The sequence below is a fragment of the Cygnus olor genome, chromosome 1 (assembly GCF_009769625.2).
Source record: "Cygnus olor isolate bCygOlo1 chromosome 1, bCygOlo1.pri.v2, whole genome shotgun sequence".
NCBI lineage: Eukaryota > Metazoa > Chordata > Aves > Anseriformes > Anatidae > Cygnus > Cygnus olor.
The window spans coordinates 117,680,444-117,699,134 of NC_049169.1; the positions used below are offsets into that span (position 1 = coordinate 117,680,444).

General features: G+C 41.2%; 1 protein-coding gene across 1 annotated transcript in view; it reads left to right on the plus strand.

The window, feature by feature from the left end:
* The first annotated feature begins 3,727 nt into the window (after positions 1–3,727).
* The window catches only part of MAOB (monoamine oxidase B), a 51,545-nt gene continuing 36,581 nt past the window's right edge, over positions 3,728–18,691 (plus strand). The window contains exon 1 of the mRNA XM_040545492.1: positions 3,728–3,872. Coding sequence (XP_040401426.1) covers positions 3,827–3,872 — 46 coding nt within the window. The 5' untranslated portion in view covers positions 3,728–3,826. The remainder of the gene's footprint in view (positions 3,873–18,691) is intronic.

The window sequence follows — 18,691 nt, forward strand, 5'->3', positions numbered from 1 at the left end:
GGTCCTTGTGTCCTGTCTGCAGTTGTGAAGGTCTGGGAGCTGTGCCATAGTGTCCATCTAGCCTGCATGCTCGAGCTGCCACCCTGTGCTGTAGAGGATGGTGGGGAAGGGTTGGGGAAAAGTGCCCAAGGCTCAGTCGTATGGACCTGGTAGAGCGAGGATTGGCATCCAGACCCAGAGTTTTAGAAGAGTTTTTGGCTCTGATCATATTGCTGGTGCTGAAGCATCCTGGTGATGCAGGTGCTAATACAGCTTGCTGATAATGGAGGAATCCATTCTGCTACTTTGATTAAAGGCAATGTCAGTTCGTATAACCTGCCAGCAGGACATTTCAGCAGTGAAAACTGTCTCTTCCTAAAGTGGATACCTTCCAGCTGAAGATGATGAAGGGCGACAGTAACATAAATAACAGAAGGCTGGCTTATTAAAAGCACTGCTATATAAGGAGCAGAAGCTGAGAGAATGTGTAATTTAGAATGCCGCACTGTGTTTTTACCAGCCACCGACCAGACGGTCATGAATCATGAGCCTAAATTCTACCTCTTAGTCTTTGCAAATTTGGAGATCTTTGGCTTTGACCCCTACTCCATCATCTTTCCACTAATTTCTCAAAATGTAGTCCAAGGCTGTCAGTACATTTTCTGCCAGACAGTATAGCTATTTATGCTATCTCATTACCACAGTGTCTAAGCGCCTAACAAAATTTATGGAAACAATACACTTTGTACACGTCTCAGACGAGTTCCCTTCCAAGCTGAGAAAATGTGGAGGCTTTCAGCTGCTCCGTTTTCTCAAAAATTTTGCTTTTCTTTTAATATCATGCATTCAAAGGATAATGCACCAAAATCCAGGTAGAGGACTCCTTTGTTTGTTTAATTAGTTAGAACCACACGGGATATGAGAAGTAATAGGGCCATTAAAAAACAGAAACAGAATACTAATGTGATTAGAAGGGCTGTTTCTGTGCATAAGCAAATCTTTTTGCCATCAAGGAGGCTTCATTAGAATTACATCTATTGTTCTGGTCATACATGTTGAAGATATATACACTTGGACTAAGGTGTAGAAAAGAGTTGTTAGGATCAGCAGATGTGTCTACCTCATGTGAGGATACTAATGGGCTTGACTAGCAACAACCTTGTTAATAGGAAAGCAGAAGGGGGAATATGATCTCTGTTTAAATGCATCATTGTGTAAACATTTTTGAAGCAAAAGAGTCGGAAATGAAAGAGTGAAGCTTTGAAATGGATTTATTGCAGGAGAGAGGAGGAAAAACAACTGACCTGGCTGTGGGAGAGACTGGCTTGCTCTAGACAGAGATAGATTTATTCACTAGAAGGATTATGTGTCCCTGATGTTAGGAAACCAGACTTAATGACCCAGATGTTCACTTCATTGTACTTCAGCAACAGCCCTTTGAGGGCTTTATGCCATCAAACACCCCCATGGAACTGCATATGACTCTAAGGCATGGACCACATAACCCAACTGCAGGCAAAACAGCCCTCTCTTGTTACACATACTCACATTTAAAAAGCATTAATTATTTCTTGGTGCACCACAAGGAAGATAGAGACCAGAAGAACACCAGGCCTAAGTGCTATGTATTGTGGACATTGGGAATCTGGGGCATTTGGCATTAGGCACCTAGATGTAACCATAGCTATCCTCGCTTAGTGCCCAAATAAAATGACCCACTTCTGTTTTTGGAATTGCCTGCCCCACATATCAGTATTTCACATGGGGCTTGAAGTAATCTCTACAACTATTATTTCTGACAGCCACTTGATAATTGTATGTCTCTCAGCATGAACAACCATGAAATTTGATTTATCCTTGAATCAGAGAGATTCTTTTTTAACCAGAATATGTATTTCTGAGAAGAAACTCAAAAATGGCATCTTGTGTTAATTCAGCCTCAGGAGCTTCCCATGAACTTTTTGTTCAGGTTGCTTGAATTTCTCTCTCCATTGTTAATCACATCTCTCAAAAATAAGGAACTTCTCCCTGTAAATGATAAGTCAGGCAGCACTGTTTCAGACATAGCACGTATCACTCAGAAAAACTGTTTTCAGAAGGAGATATTTATGATACTTTTAATGAGGCAAATATTCTTATCTTCACATAGCTTCTAGGCAGAAATGCAATAATAAAAATAAAAATATAGATGGTCTCATCAGACTATTTCTTTTTGTAAGAAGTTGATAAGTATATGGCCTTAACAAGGAAGAGCTCACTTCTAAAAGGACACAAGGAAGGTAAGCAAGCAGCTAGGCAAAATCTAGAGAACCTGGGGTAAGGAAATTAAAAAATAGAGAAAAAGTGGGGTGAAGAGCTGTGAGATTTTTTTTCTTTTTTCTTTTTTTTTTTCTCTCTCTTTTTTTTTTTTATCTATCTATTTATTTAGTTAGTTAATTAGTTAGTTATTTTTACTGCAGGAGATGGGCACATTTACTGCTATCCACATTCACAATGATGTAAAACTCTCAGAGACAACTGATCAACAAGAATGGAAAAGAAAACTTCCTGGACCCCACGTAGGCTATGTGAAGGTGATGCAGCTCTGCTGGGCTGGCAATCAGATGCCAACATCTCACAGCATCTCTCTGAATCATTCACAAGCCTGTCTTCCTATTGCCTCTGACATACACCAGGACCCAGTGCCTCGTCAGCCTCCCTAAAACACCACATCAAGGCCTCACCAATAAACACAGGGACAATAGGAAAAGAGAAGATGAGTCCCTAAGTGATGAACTTTATAGGTTATTGATCTAGACCCATCTTTATTCTTCCTCCAAACTCCTACATTTTTCTCCTTCCCATTCTCTTTAAAAAGGTAAGACTGCACCTGCTGTAGCCAGTATTTGTGACTCCTATCATAGCTGTCCCTGTCTCTGAACACCACAAGCTATTACTTGAGTTATTATGGAAGAGGGAGAGGAAACCCTGTCCAGACTGCCATTGCCTACTTCCAATATACGGCTCCAGGAAAGGAAGAATACCATAGACTGCCAAGTGTTTTTGATTCAGAAGGGTCTTAGGGCTGGATCCTTTCTGCCTTGAGCTAGCTGAGTGTGGAAGGTCAAATAAGACTGACATAATTTCTAGATGTAATATGTATGGATACGGCCGAGGAAGAATGTTTGCACATACCACCTCCAGTCTCCTGGAGCCTCACTTGCCAAGTAGAAACCCAACAGATGGAAAACCCTGTTGGGTCTGTAGCGAACAAGGCTAAAGGCTCAAGGTGAATTTGTTGACATAGTTGTTTCTGGATGGGCCAGCCTTTTTCTCTCTGGGTCAGTCTCCTGAGGGTCTGGGCAAACAATGCTCAGCGTATAGGCTGACCCCACCTCTCAGCAAGGCTCTCTCACACAGTTCAAACCTCAGCTGGCATGAAGTGCAGTTTATTTTGAGGAGCTTTCAAGGAAAGCCCTGACTGGGGACAGCTATCATTTGACCCTACAGGTCTTCCAGAGTCGACAACTCCAGCCTTGGCTGCCGCGGGTTCCCACTGGTGGCCCTGGTGTGGTGGGCAGAGGCCGAGGAACCAGACCCCAACATGGCCTTAGGAGAGCCAGCAAGACCACGGTGACTACAACCTTGGGGCTGTGCTCCTCTACGCCAGGGACTTCTCTCCCCTCGCCCTGCGAGAGATAGGCGAGGGAGGCGCGTATCCACCCCTCAGGCGGATCCCCGCCGCCTCGCCGGGCTCGCCCTCACCCGGGGCGGTGCGGGGCGGTGCTGCCCGCCCACCGCAGGCGGCCGGGAGACACCGGCGCCGCGACAGGGCGGGAGAAGAGCGGCCGGGCCGGGGGGCAGCGCCATGGCAGAGAAATGCGACGTGGTGGTGGTCGGGGGCGGCATCTCAGGTGGGTCCGGCGGACCGGGGTCCCGGCAGCGACCCGGGGGGGATGAGCTGAGCCCCGGCGGCCGCTCGCCGGGCTGCGGTGGGGATGGCGGCGCCGGGACTCCGCCGCCCCGGGAGCTGGGCGCTGCCCGGTGCCGGTGGGGGAGAGGGGCTGCCCTGGAGCCTCGGCTCACGGGTCCTTACCTGTAAAGTCACTGTAATGCAGGCTGAGTGTCACGTTGTGCTGGCTTTATTTTATTTTATTTTATTTTATTTTATTTTATTTTATTTTATTTTATTTTATTTTATTTTTATCCTATTTTATCCTATTTTATCCTATTTTATCTTACCTTATCTTATTTTATTTTATTCTTCTGGTTCTTCCACTGTCCAGCCCCAGCATCCTGTAATTCCTGCCCCTGGAAGTTCGGGGCAGACAAGGGATAGGTGCTTCTATATTGAGTCCAGGAGCATTATGCAGAGCACCTCGGTCACAAATCACTAGTTTAAATCTTGGGGTATTTTCTGTTTAGAGCATTTTCCCGTAAGGGGAAAATGCCAAAAAACAGCTGGATCATTTTGCAAGTTTCTAGTTCCTCCCTCAGCACAGGTATGGTGGATTTAAGACTATGAACGGCCCTGCAGAAGGCGACAGCAGGCCTGGAAGCCTTGTTGCGCCGGGTGGCAATCTGCTGCTTTTAGGCTAATCCTGGCTGGAAAACCTGTGCATACTCACAAAGAAACTCTCGTGCATTTTGTTCACAGATGCACGTGCCCAAATAGATCGTTTTTTTCTTCTGTGCCTTTGCCATATCAAACAGCTGCTTTTTGGCTTGTGACTGTTGGAAGGTGTGCAATATGATAGTTTTGGTGCTAATGAAATGTTAATCTCATTAGTGCATAGCGAATATGCATCTGTCCACGGATCCAAACAGCATCTCTTGCCAACCTGCAAACAAATTACTCAAAATGTGTCACCAAACATACGATTTAATTCATCTTTTTTTTTTTTAATTGTGGCTTTTAATTTCTACTACTTATTCCTATAAGGAATTTCTATGCAACCATTATATTAAGGTGTGCAGCGTGGAATTATGTAGTGAATAATGGTGTGTTAGTTCCCCAGGCCTTACCCACAAGCTGCCAAGATGCCTTGGAGTCGATTATTTCCATAGATAGTTCGGGCCTTTAGACTCATTACCATCATTTTCTAAGGATGGTTCTCAGATAAGAAACTGCTGAATAATTATTGAACGTTTAAAGTTTGTTTATGTGGTTAGCAAAAATTAACCATCACTGTTTTGTGAAACATGACTGTAAGCACAGGATTATGGCTAATTTTTAACTTGTTTGACAATGACAGTATTACAGAAAATTAACTACTGGGAACTATCTATTCATGTCTTCTAAATGAAAACATCTTCAGTGGCATGTTTTTGTACAGATGCAGCGCTACAGGTTCCTTCTCTTTAATGAGTTGGAGTCAAAGAGTTAGTGTAACAGATTTTAATATATCGTTTTTCATTGTTGCCATGGGAATATTTTCATGGCAGGCCTGCACTGCCTCCATATGTTTTCCTGAAAACGCTCTTGGAGCAGAACAGAGCAGGAGTGCTGTGCTGTGTTCAGTTGTGTGCTTTGCTCTTCTCTACCTGCAGATAAAAGCAAGTGGCAGGGTGTTGTAAGGAACTAATTTTCTATTTACTTTCTTCTAAACAAAATCTTCTCCAAAGCACTCTGCTCTCATGGTGTAGCAACTTTTCTCCTGCCCTCACATAGAGGCCGGAAAAATAGATACACATAAAAATTAATAACTGCCTTCAATCGCTTTCTTTTAGCTTTTATAAACCACTCCTGATTCACCTCTGTCTTCTATCCACACGCTTCTTTGTAAAAATCATCGGTCTGGCAGCCAGGTGATAAAAACATGGTTTTCTATCTCTTTGCTCTCATTGAAAACTCCTGCTGACATGCTAGGCTGCTGCTGAGATCTGTTCTCCTGTTGACTGGAAAATGAAGCATATGATTTTTGAAATGGGTCACTCTTTGGAGACCAGGTTTGTTATTGCTCCAGATTTGATTTGTGCATTCCTTCAGAAAGTCGCTGTTTCTAAGCTGACTCAGGAGCAGCCAACTGAGACTTTGCTGTTACTGCCTTTAGGTGAGGCAGGCATTAGTAGGTGCACTGATGTAAAACAGTGGACTGCTCCCTTGACCTTCAGAGTAAGTGTTCTTCAGCTAGCTGTTACAGCCATGAGCACAGAAGTTAATCACAGAAGAAACAAAAAGTTGCTGTGCTGATGCGAAGATGTGAATAAACATGTTGCAGACACACCATTCGATTTTCTGTTTTCTATTTATTTACTTTTTTAGGGTAATGCAAACTCCATTTGCAGTGCTCTCACCCTCTTTGGCAGCAGTTCTGTCCATCTTTTACTCATATTTAATTAGTAGCATCTAAAATATAGGGAGGAAAAAAAATGACAGTAAAAAACCTAACAACAGAGATGGTGGGACTGAGTGCACCTTCAGCAAGTTTGCAGACAACACCAAGGTGAATGGTGCAGTTGATGCAATAGAATTAAGGGGTGCCATCCAGAGGGACCTGGAGAGACTTGAGAGGTTGGACCACGTGAACCTCATGGACTTCAACAAAACCAAGTGCAAGGACCTGCACCTGGGTCAGGGCAGTCCCAAGCATGAATACAGGCTGGGTGATCAACGGATGGAGAGCAGCTCTGCACAGAAGCACTTGCAAGTACTGGTGCATGAAAAATTGGACATGAGCTAACAGTGTGCACTTGCAGCCCAGAAAGCTAACCATATCCTGGGCTGCATCAAATGAAGTGTGGCTAGCAGGCCGAGGGAGGTGATTCTTCCCCTATACTCTGCTCTCATGAGACTCCACCTGGAGCGCTGCATTCAGCTCTGGGGCCCCCAGCCCAGGAAGGACATGAGTATATTAGAGTGAGTCCAGAGGAGAGCCACAAAGATGCTCAGAGGGCTGGAGCACCTCTCCTATGAAGACAGGCTGAGGGAGTTGGTGGTGTTCAGCCTGGAGAAGAGAAGGCTCTGGGGAGACCTTACAGTGGTCCTTCCAGTGCCTAAAGGGGGCCTGCAGGAAAGCTGGGGAGGGTCTCTGTGTCAGGGAGTGTGGTGATAGGACAAGGCATAATGGTTTTAAACTAAAAGAAAGTAGATTCAGATTAAATATAAGGAAGAAATTCTTAACAATGAGAGTTGCGAGGCACTCTGGTTGCTCAGAGAAGCTGTGGATGCCCCACCCCTGGAGGCGTTCAGGTTGGATGGGGCCTTGGCCAACCTGACCTAGTGGGTGGCATCCCTGCCCATGGCAGGGGTGTTGGAACTAGATGATCTTTAAAGTCCCTTCCATCCCAAGGCATTCTATGATTCTGTGATCTATGATCTGTAGGGATGCTTTCAACCCAAACCATTCCACGTTTTTGTGATAGTGTAATAGCAATACAGAGGCCTTAACAACCATGACAGCTACAGTTCTTTGAAGGCGAAGGTATTTTATACCACTGCCTTTGCTGAATCATTTCGGGGTCCTTTATTTCAAGTTTGTTGAAAGCCAAAGAATAAAAATAAAGAACTGGCTAATTTAAGTGTTACATAGTAAAAACCTACTCAAAATTTGATTTCATTAATTTCTTTGAAGTCTACAAAAATGGTCTGTGGATTCTCTGAAGATTTCAGATCATCTTTTAATACAGTTGGTAAGACAGCAAAGATATTTGAGGAATAGGGGGATTTATTAGAAGTAGGTCCTGTTTTATTGGTAAAATGTCTTCTGAAGTCTTTGACATTTTTGTGAATGGCTTGGATTAAAAAGAAATATTTTATAAGAAAACTTCCCAACTTAAAAATGCATATATATACAAAAAAACTTAACCCAGAAACTGTAAGTAATATGCTTCGTACTAAGGAATATTTAGATTGGAAATGTAAAAGGTAGTTGGTTCCTCAGAGAGTTGGAACATGCATGGTGAAAAAAATCTTCTGTTTGTTCAGAAGCATCTCTTTTTTAATTTTAATTTTTAATTTTATTATTAGTGTTATTATTGTGAAGGACTCCTGAAGCACAAGGATGGAAATGATTGAGAAAAGTATGGGGTTGTGTCATCAAACTTGCTCATCTTTTTAATTAATCAGACACTGGTGACAGAAATTTTCTTAAATCAAATTTTGGAATCTGTTCAGATATTTCATTTAAAAACTTCCTCCACATGTTTTCAAAACTGCCTTCCTGTCCCTGCTTTTGCCATGGAGACCTCTTTCCTTTGTTTGTTTCAAAAGAACTTAACAGATTTTAACCTAGTGTTGCTCCAGTCGTACTTAAGAAAATGCTTCTCGTAAATTAGCAGTGTGTAGATTTTGCAATTAAAGTGAGGTTGATTTATTTTTCCCAAAAAGTGAAACCTTCTTTGAGTTATTATGGTGAATGGCATTTGAAGTATGCGTAGTGTTTTCCTGTTCTCAAGCAGCCTGATGTGTTCTTGTAAGTTTAGAACCAAAACCTACTGTAACATAAAATATTTCTACTTAAATGTTAGGTTTATAAAATATTTACATACCTATCATTGCGTTATAGAGATACAGTTTGCTCTGTACTCTTTGTAAGTCTAGCTCTTCATTTGCATGAAGGCTTAATACACTGTATAATTACAGTATCTCTCACTCCATCTGTGAGACAATTTCAATTTACTTAAACAAAACAGGTCAAGTGTTTTGGGGGCTATTATCTGAAGATGTTCAGTCTGTTTTAAAAGAGACTGAAGCAGAGGGCAAAACTCTTATTTGAAACAAAATGGAGACGTTGCATGAAAAGTATCCATGAGATTCATAGCCTACACTACTTAATTATTGGTGTTTTCTTTTTGCTCCCTGGAAGAAATTTATGCTGTCATAGTAGTCCTCCTTTGGAAAGATACAGTTTGCCAAACAAAGCACTATTTTTGGAGAACATACCCAGTCTAGTGGTCCTATACTAAACACCTATTTGAAACAAAACAAAATAAAAAACGCAGACATGGATGAAATAGCATGGATGATGCATTGGGTGGGATGATGCATTTTGGAGGACAGTGACCATCTCCAAGTTCCTGTCAGAGGGATACTACTGTCTCTGGGATGCATCAGGCAAAGAGAATCTGGGATGTTTCTCTATCAGTTGACACTGTGAAGGTCTTTGTTCATATTTTCAGTTGCCTGTCTCTGCCACCAGGTGTTCCTCCTTTTGTTTTCAACTATGTTCTTGGCTACTGCAGAAGAACGTGAGGCAATTAGCTGGAGCTTACCACTTGACTTAGATTTTTCACACAGTCCTTGGCAATACACAGCAAACAGTACAGAAAGCAGCTGTGTAATGTTGTGAGATAGTTTGGTAGCCTAGGAAGCAGGGACAGTAGTTGTAAGTCACTGACTGATAGATACCTCCTAGTTGATTTGATAAGAAGCTTTCCATTCTGCCTGCAGGAGCAATCTCATCTCTCAAGGCTCAAAGCTGTACATCATTAAGAAAAGCTTTTCCATTAACTTATTTAACCATTATGAAAGGGTGGTATTAGGGAAAGTTTGTTGTGTTTGTTCAACAAAACGTGAAAACCACCTTGGAAGGAGCAATAAAGGTAAATCAGGATAACAAAACTTTGTGTAAGGGATTCCTGAGTAACTAGTATGTGAAGAACTGCTGGAGAACCCAAGTTTGTGCATAGCAGTTAATGACAGTGTTACAAACTGCAAAGTTCACGGGGTTTTCTTATCTGTACTGCTGAATTAGATGTTTTTGACAAACAAGGTTAGACAGAGGAGAGGCTGAAAGTCCTTTGTAAGAAAGTTCAGTGCATTGTTTACTTAGGCAAACACCTGCAGTGGTGCTTTTAGTTCAGTAGACTTGTCTGAGTCTACTTTAGCATTAGATTGCCACCTAATCACACGAGAGGTGGTAGTAGATATTCATATGCATTAATGTATAGGTTCAGATCAGGTATATGCCTTGAGCAGATCTCCTGATTGACCCTACTTACTGCTCTATGGTGTGTGTCACAGAGAAATCTCAATACATGCACATTGGATTCCTTTTTGCATGAGACCACATGGGATGACGTGCTCTAGGAGCTTACTATTTGAACTCCAAGCCCTAATGGGATGTTCAGCCTGTAGGGCCATATGAAGTCTAGTCTGAAATAAAGCACCTTTCATGGATATGACACTAGGTATTCAGGATACAACTGTTTTGCTCTCCAAATCTTCTCCTGTTGTCCCATACTATTTACTAGCATAAACACTGCAAACTTGCTTTCTTGGAATACTTTTAATTTTGCAGTTCAAGAGTAGTAACAAGGAGAGATAAAACTGTTCAGTTTAGTGCTCTTCTTCCATGAAGGTGCAATCAAAAATAATTTACTTTGCCATCCTGACCACAGATGTGCACCTGCATCCCGTCTCCATCCTCAGTGTCCTCTCCTTGACTACTTTTTTTTCTCTCCTTCCCTCTTTCATCTTGTAACATCAAGAGATTGACAAAAGATCAAGTTCTGCGTACTTATGAATTCTGGTTTGTCTGTTATACTCCTTGTCTTCATCAAGGACAGGAGTAATTTTAAAGACACATAATTCAGCCTGCTTACCCCCAAGCAGCGAGTGACTGTAGTGTCAGTCTCCAGCAAATGGAAGATGTTACTCACTGCTGTGATACAAGTCCAGGTCAAACTCTGGTGCCCGCAGCCCCAGAGGCTGTGAGGAGCAGCCCACCGCTCTGGCTCCATCCTTGGTGTGCTCAGGATGTCTGACATTTGCTCAGGAGCGTGCAAGGATTTATGGATAGCTGGTGGGTGCCGGTGGTCTTTCCAAAAGGTGGAGAACTGTGGCAAAAAGCCAAATAGGCTTGTTTTACTGCTTTAGTAGACAGAAAGCCTGAGCAATGCAGCCTTACGCAGCCCTGGTAGTCCCAGAGGTAAGCTTCTAGCACTGCTTGTAGTATCATAAACCAGCAGAGAGTTTGCTCTGTATTTGCATATCTCACACAGCAGCTAATGACAATGAATTAGGTCTTATGCATAATTTAGTCAATCAGGAAGGCTTTTCTTCTTCAGAAGTTACTATTGTGTATGTAAACAATCTGTGTGATTCTGGCACACTTCCCACCGGTCCATTTTGCTTCTCTATAGCACAACTGACAGCTGTAGTGAAATAGTTGTGTTAATTAAAGATAAAAAGCAATAATGTTTCACTGCCCCTCTCCAGGAGGAGCTTGCCTTTTGTGTTTTGTCTCCCTTCAGTAGCAGCTATTTCACAGAGTGATACAGTGGTAGATTTTACATTGGTTATAGAAGTTTGCTAAGCGAAGCCATGGTGGGTTGAAAACCTTTCTTGCGCTTTCCTTTACAGAGAATGTATCTTGATGTACTTACAAAGCACTCAGTTACATGATTTCTGAAATCAGTCATCATTCAATTGGGCTTTAATTTCATGAGGAAATTGCATTCATTTCATTACAGTTCCAATCATTTAATTTTTATATAGCCATCTTCTAACTTAACGTGATTTTCCTCCTGGGTCGATAACCTATTTCGTCCTTGGAAAATTATGTCAGATATTAAGGTTCTTGCAGCCTTGTGAGATGGTTTGTTAAAATGTGATCATTTATCCAATTGACTGGTTTATATACAGACTGATGTGTCTAAGGTTTATAATTTTGTAATGTATGATCCTTGTTTAAAGATACATTTTGCTGATTTCGGTGGTCAATAGGAGCACACTACAGTACCTTGTTATATGAATCATTAATGTCTTGTATTATTTTAAATAACCCATCCATGCACTTGTATTTTACCCAGCTTCTTCTGTCCTGTCAGTTTTCTGTATCTCGGTTGTGGAGATCCTAAGTTCTGGGTGGCTTAGCAAAAAAGTTGATGCTGGAAAGTGCCTGACAAGCCACAGAGACGTTGCCTTGCACCTATGAGTGGAGAGCAGGGGATCTGCTTAAGGAAATGATGGGCCTCAGGGTTTTTGCAGGGCATTTGTGTCTGTTTGCACAGAAGAAGGAAGGGCAGGGAAGAAAAGGTCCCTGGAAGAAAAGGTAGTCCAGTCTAGAGAGTCGAAGCTACTTTTGGTCATGTTATATATGGCTACATACATCTTAGATCTGCTGATTTTTAACACAGGCTTTTATAATGATGTTATTCTATAGAGATTGCGTTAGTGAAATGGTTGGTTAATTCTTTATTCTTATTTTTTACTGTTTATTGGTGCCATAGCTAAGAATAAGGAATGCACAGTGTAACACCTTGTCTGAGTGTGAGACAGAATGGTCCCTGCTTCAGAAATCTTACTATGTAAGGATGAGATAGGCAGTGAAACACAGACCTAAGCCAGAGCATATACATCATCTGTGAAGTTGTACTGGCCTGGTGAACAGGCAGCAGTCTTGGTGAACTGAAACATCTCTAGGTGAAAGCTAGTAGCTTGATTAATTTCCATCTGAGTCTGCCTCAGATATGCCTTTTTAAAACTTTTATTTCAATGTATAATTTTGATGCTAAAATTAATCTTATATCCTGAGCAAAGTGGGTGTGTAGTTTTACCCTTACTGCCTTACCTTTGCTCTGCATACTCTGTGTGCTCAGCAGCAAATGGAAGAGTCTGGCCATGGTTCTGGCATCTTGCAGTTGCAATGACTAGGTTGTGATGGTGACCATTGTTTGACATTTCATACTTCAAGTGGTTAAAGAGTTTCATGAAGTTTTAATCCATTTGAAGCTTCCCCATCTATTAGTTTATGTCTGTACTGTTCAACTACATCACATTTTCTACCATATAACTCAGCTGGGAGTGAGAAGCAAAAAAAAAAAAACCACCAAACAAAAATCGTTTGTAACCTCCTGCTGCTCAGCCGGCTAGTTTTTATATATAAATTATACCATCAAGCTAGAACATCAAATGGAGTCTTCTTGGTTGACTGCACACAGCAACAGCTGATCAAACAGCCAGTTCGTACTATACATCCTGATGACCTGGGTAGCTTGCATGTAAACTTGCACCCTGTTTGCTCTAGTGATAGATCTGTGTTTGAACGCATTGAATATTGGAGCAAGTCACCTCTTTTGTTCCAATATGAATTAATATTTATGAGGCTAGATTGACCAGAGGCTAAATCAGCAAGTTATGCTAAATAATGAGCACAGGTGAGGAAAGGAAAGAGTTGTAAAGTCTTTCATTTTACAATCTGCATGCTTCTTTGTACCTCTACTTCTTTCACCTTTTTTTCCCCACATGTCGTAACAGAATGGTGCAAATCTGATGGAAGCATTTTTTTATATCGTAACATAAATGTAGGATAAGCTGCTTAGCTCTCGTGCTTTCTCTTGCCTGCAGTTAGAGGTGGAGGGAGGACAGTCACTAGGAAATCCCATTCAGTTGTTCCCTTTTGTGCTTCTCTGGATGACATCTATGTTCTCAGACCTTGGTATCTCAGCCAAATTGGTTGTTTACTTCAGCTAGGGAATAGTTCATCCTGAGCTGGCCCTCAAGAAATTGAGTGATCTCTTGGAATATCAGCAAAGAGCTGGTGGGCATGTATGGTGTTTATACAGGATGCTGGGCAGTAGTGGGTTTCTTCTTCATTTTTCTGTTGTTTAAATAGACAAAATGTTCACTAATCCTTGTAAGCTCTACAAGCTAATATTATCTAGCCTGTGTGTGCATATGTGTGTACCTACTTGTGTACATCTGCTACGTATATGTAGATGATATGAGTTTCGGTAGAGTTACTAGGGCATAGCACAGTGAATATTTCAAAGTGACACTGACACCGAGACATGCTCTGGAAACATAAATCCATAATTATTAGGTGCAACTGAGTGACAAAAGTTCACAGAAGATCAAGCAAAAGATGAAATAAAATGAACAGCCACAGAATGAGGATGTAGTTGCTCAGGTGGGGGCTTTGCTAGCTGCCCTGTGACGTGACCTTCTCTAAATGGATGCCTGTGATTAACCAGCTACTGAGAGATGTGAGAAATTGTGCGTTACTCCTTAATGTCAAGATATGAGAGTGGTAGTCTGTTTTTTTTTCTTCTTTTTTAATATCTAAATTCAAATCTATTTGATCATGAGTTTTGAGCATTTACTTTTTTCCTTAGGAGACTGAAAAAAAATAGAGAAGAATTCTTTGCTTGAGAACATGCAAGATTTAACAAAAAAGCATTTCTCTTTTGAGACAGCTGCTCATAATTTTGCAAAAATTTCCAAACTTACATTAGTCTTTTTTTTTCCCCATTTTTCTGTGTTTGGAAGGAAGACCTCTTCTCCAGAGTAAATTTGGCTGGTATTTTATTTGCTTTTATGTCTTTTTGTAACAGTAATGCCTAAAAGGATGCTTTTAAGTAAGCTGTCCTTGTAGTGCCTCAGCCAGGAAGGGACTGAGTTATGCCGCGGTCATTGTGCTAAGCTTTGTTCTAATGCTATGATACGTTTGATGTAGTACTACCTTGTCTTTCAGTTATCTGTGTCTGCTTTGCTTCTTTCCTCTGCCTGTTGTGTTCAGAAGCAACCTAAGTTGTAAAGTAGCAGGAAAAGGGATGATCTAAGCTGAAAGAGGTCCTGGCGTTGAAATTGTGAGGTAATACTGCGGTACGAATAATAACAATAACAATAACAATAATAATAATAATAATGCGATTAACATGAACTCTTCAGCATGTCCTGGGGCCATAACAAAGGACACACAGAATATATATATTTATATATTTACGTATATATGGCCCATAACATAAACAAAGTACTGAGTGTATGATTAATACTAGAAATATTCATCCTTTGAAATGCTGGAGTGCCCAGTTTTGTCAAACTAAAGTTTCATTGAAAACTTCAAGTGTAAAAATACAACTGGAGCTAAAGAGAAGCCCTGGTCTAGGGCAGGACAGGTGTGGTTTCAGTGCTTGAGCTGAGGCAAAAATGCACCAAAGGCACTGGGTTGCCACACAAATGCAATGAACTGTCTTCACGTGGCAGGGTTTGAGCTCAAGGGGCTACCACTTGGCTCATCTCACTCATCACTGGCCAGGCTCTGTTTCACTTCCAAGGTGCAATGCTTAGGACATATTTGGATTGAATGATTTTAATGTTAAAGAGCTCTGCTTAATAAATACAGCTCCCTGCACTATGGATATGAATCATCTAGAAGCACTGCTAGAGGGAAAAGATCACAGAAAGCTGAGGGCTGGGACTAGAATTGATGCTCACATAAGGTCGCATTAACTCACTGGGATGTTCATCCTGACCTCAGTGACAGGTTACAGAGCCAGCTCACAGATGGAAAAACTCATAGCCTCAGCTCAACAATGAAATGCTAACAAAAGTAAATTATATTTATTCATGGGGTTCTGTATCCTAGTCAGAAATGTTGTGTCCTATGTACAAATATTTTAAGTAAATGTACATTTTAAACAGATAGGCAGATTGATAATGTCTTTTTTTTTGCTCCTTGGGATTTCAGAAACTGTTGCTTTTTTAAGTTCTCCAGTGTTGTAGGTGAGTGATATTCATTTTAATGGTATTCATTACTGCAAAGTGATAAAGCTTAGGAAGACAGAGTATCTCTCCCCACACTACAACTACTTGCAGCAGAGGAGTTGCATTGATACCTTTCACTGTGCTGTTCAGTGCATGGAGGTAAGGTATTGAGAATAACCAAGTTGATGATTTACAGAGACCCAGCTCTACCTTGTGCTGAGGTTCTGAACTACGATTTTGTCTCTTTCTTCCGTGAGATTGAGTAAAATATTTAAAATACCTTTGTAGATATAGCCCAAATTGGAGAGGTGAAAAGGGTACCTTCACCCTGAAAGCCTACGGATCAAGGAGAAAAGCTAAGTTAATAAAAGGTACTGTTGGGTTGCAGTACCTCGTTGTCCTTGTTGCCCTTTGCTTTTCAGAAGGATTGCCATCCAGAACTCCTGGAGCAATCTGGATACTGCAGACTTTGTCTGCACTAAGGACTGAGGATGCAATGAAGAAGGAAAATTCACTCTTGTGCATTCTTACTATTTTTGAAAGTACTCTGCTGGTCTGATGTGAACTGAGTTTCAGGCATTGTGCTCTTAGCTGTGTCTGTAGAGCTTCCATTAGGATTCTGAGCATGTCCCTTGAATTTATAAAGGGAAAGTATTCTTCACAAGAGCAAAAATCCCTTGACCTTTCTGTGAGGCGAGGAAAGCTGCAAAAAAATGCCTGTATCACCTTATCTCACCCAGCCCCCAGACCAATGTCTTTTTTGTCTTTTTTTTTTTTTTTTTTTGCTTACAGTCGTTACCTATACTGCCTTACAGGCATTATTGTCTGAAGCCATTATTTCAATTAAAATATTTTAGCAGACTAATGATGAGTGACAGAGTTAAAGGTGACCAGCGCCAGGTTCAATCTCTCAGCAGTGGAGCAGTAATCAGATTGTGCTCATTAGAGTGGTCAACACAAACAAAAACAATGCTATTAAATTGCAGTTTCTGACACACTAATGCAATAAAGAAGCCATAGAAGATTTCAAGGGGACAAGCCACTGGTGCAAAATGGCTGCTTAGATGCAGATAAGAACATGTCTCTCCTCTGATTGTAGTCTCCATCCCTTCTTTTACTTCAGTATCGCAGTGATATGCAAACTGTGTCCTGCTAATAGCACTGAACATACGGGATGCTTTTGGGACAACTCTTACTTAAAAAGGAGGTCAGAGAGCCCTAAGGATAAGCAAGGAGGCTTTTTTATTTGAATTTTAGAGTAATTAGGTCTAAGCAGCAGCAAACAGAATTTTTCCATTAACTGATCTAATTTTTAGATGCTAGGAACTTAACACAGGAGGTTTTCTGGTTGAAGGAGTGTTTTTCTGCTTCCCCCAGGATTTACCCCAACTGCTTAGGGCATATTCTTCTTAATTTCTTCCTATTGCCCTTGGTCAAACATGGCAATTATGCTAACCACCAACAAAGGGGTTCTCCTTGAAATGTCTTCTGCGGTGAATTTTGATAGTCAGGTGTGTTTTGTTTTACTGGGCACAGTGCAGCAGTTTTGGTCAAGCTCATTTATTTGCCATGTGCATTTTGTATGTATTCCTGAGAAATATAACATCAGACCAGGTAGATAAGGGTTACTATGTGAAGACATCTAGAAACAGAGCAGTTGTTTCCCATGTCATCCCACAGCAGTGTTGCCACCTTTGTAACTTTGTGCAAGTTTATTCATTAACATTTCAGCTAGAATCATAGAATCATTTAGATTGGAAAGGACCCGTAAGATCATCAAGTATGACCATCAACCTAACACTCCCAAGCCCACCACAAAACCATGTCCCTAAGCACCATGTCCTCTTAAATACCTCTAAGGATGGCAACTCCACCACTTTTCTGGGCAGCCCATTCCAATGCCTGACCACTCTTTTTGTGAAGAAAATTCTTCCTAATATCCAACATAAACCACCCCTCATGCAACTTGAGGCTGTTTCCTCCTATTCTATTACTGCTACTTCAGGTTTCATGATTATGTGAAACTCATTGGTTTCATTGGGAAAATAACATTTCTGTCTCTCTGGTCAAAATAAGGCTTAAAATCAAGAAGACAAGTACAAATTTTGATTTTTCTGATGTAGCAGATGTTGAATGTCCATGGACCAAGGTGGTCTGACTAATATTTTTGAATACCTCTGTTAAGAAATACTGGAGTTCATTTACCTTAGCAACCCTGAACTCAACTTTTGTTGGTTTACATATAATCAGTTATGGTATTTTCCCTTTTTTTTTTTTGCTGTCAGTCTTGTGAAACATTCTGTTATCTCCCAGTTTCCCCATTATTCACTGGGTAGAGATCTCTGCTTGTTCAGCAGGCTGTTACTAATGCCATTTCTGAGGTGTATTTTGTGACAGAGCCACTTATTGGGCCTCACACGATGTTTGTTTGCTGCCCTGGACCTCATAAAACATTCTCAAGCAGGGGCTCTCTGTTGTGTTGCTGCTGGCTGCTCTGCAGGCTCAACCTGGGTGCAAAGGAGTCTGCTATCTGGCGTCTCTGCAGACAGTGATATAGCTGTGGCCAGACAGGTTGAGAGCAAGGAAGAAGACCTCAAGAAACATATCTTGAGCTTTGAGCTGGAGGATGACTCGCAGTGCAGGTGCACCTGCAAAAACACAGTGGAAAAACTAGAATTTCGCCCATGCTAAAACACACATTGTCAAGGGGTACACTGTCAGCAATGAGCCGAGCTAGTGTAGAGCTTGTTCACTATGTGCATTCAAGTTGTGGGGGCTCAACAAAGGTAAAAATCAGCTCCTTGCCTTTTCTGGAGGCAGTGAAAATTTCTAGCTTACCTGTACAGATGATGCTTATATGCATTGCCAAGTGTCTGGCATGTGTTACAAAAAAACCCTCCCCTGTTTAAAACTCCCCTGGCCAGTACTGTGTAAACATACCTTTGGTGCCAAAATAAATAAGTAAATAAAGAGAAAGGAATATCAGCGATTTTTATGAATCCAGGGAAATCCAGGTGTGAGTTGTGTAGGTGACTATGCAAAATCAGGGTTTCAAATTTTCCAAGCAAGTACAGTACAAATATGATGGCAGCTGTTCTTCATTCTCAACCTATAATTTTAGTTGGAGAGAGAAATTTTTAAGGTTATAAAAGTAAACCAATTTCTGTCAGTCACCTTGGAAACTATTAAGTGAGTGCCATTGGTTTAGTGACTTTTTTTTTTAACGTCTCTCCACCCCGAATAAAAATTAAGAATTTGTGGATAATTTTTACAATTACATGTATGAGAGAAGATAGATGCTTT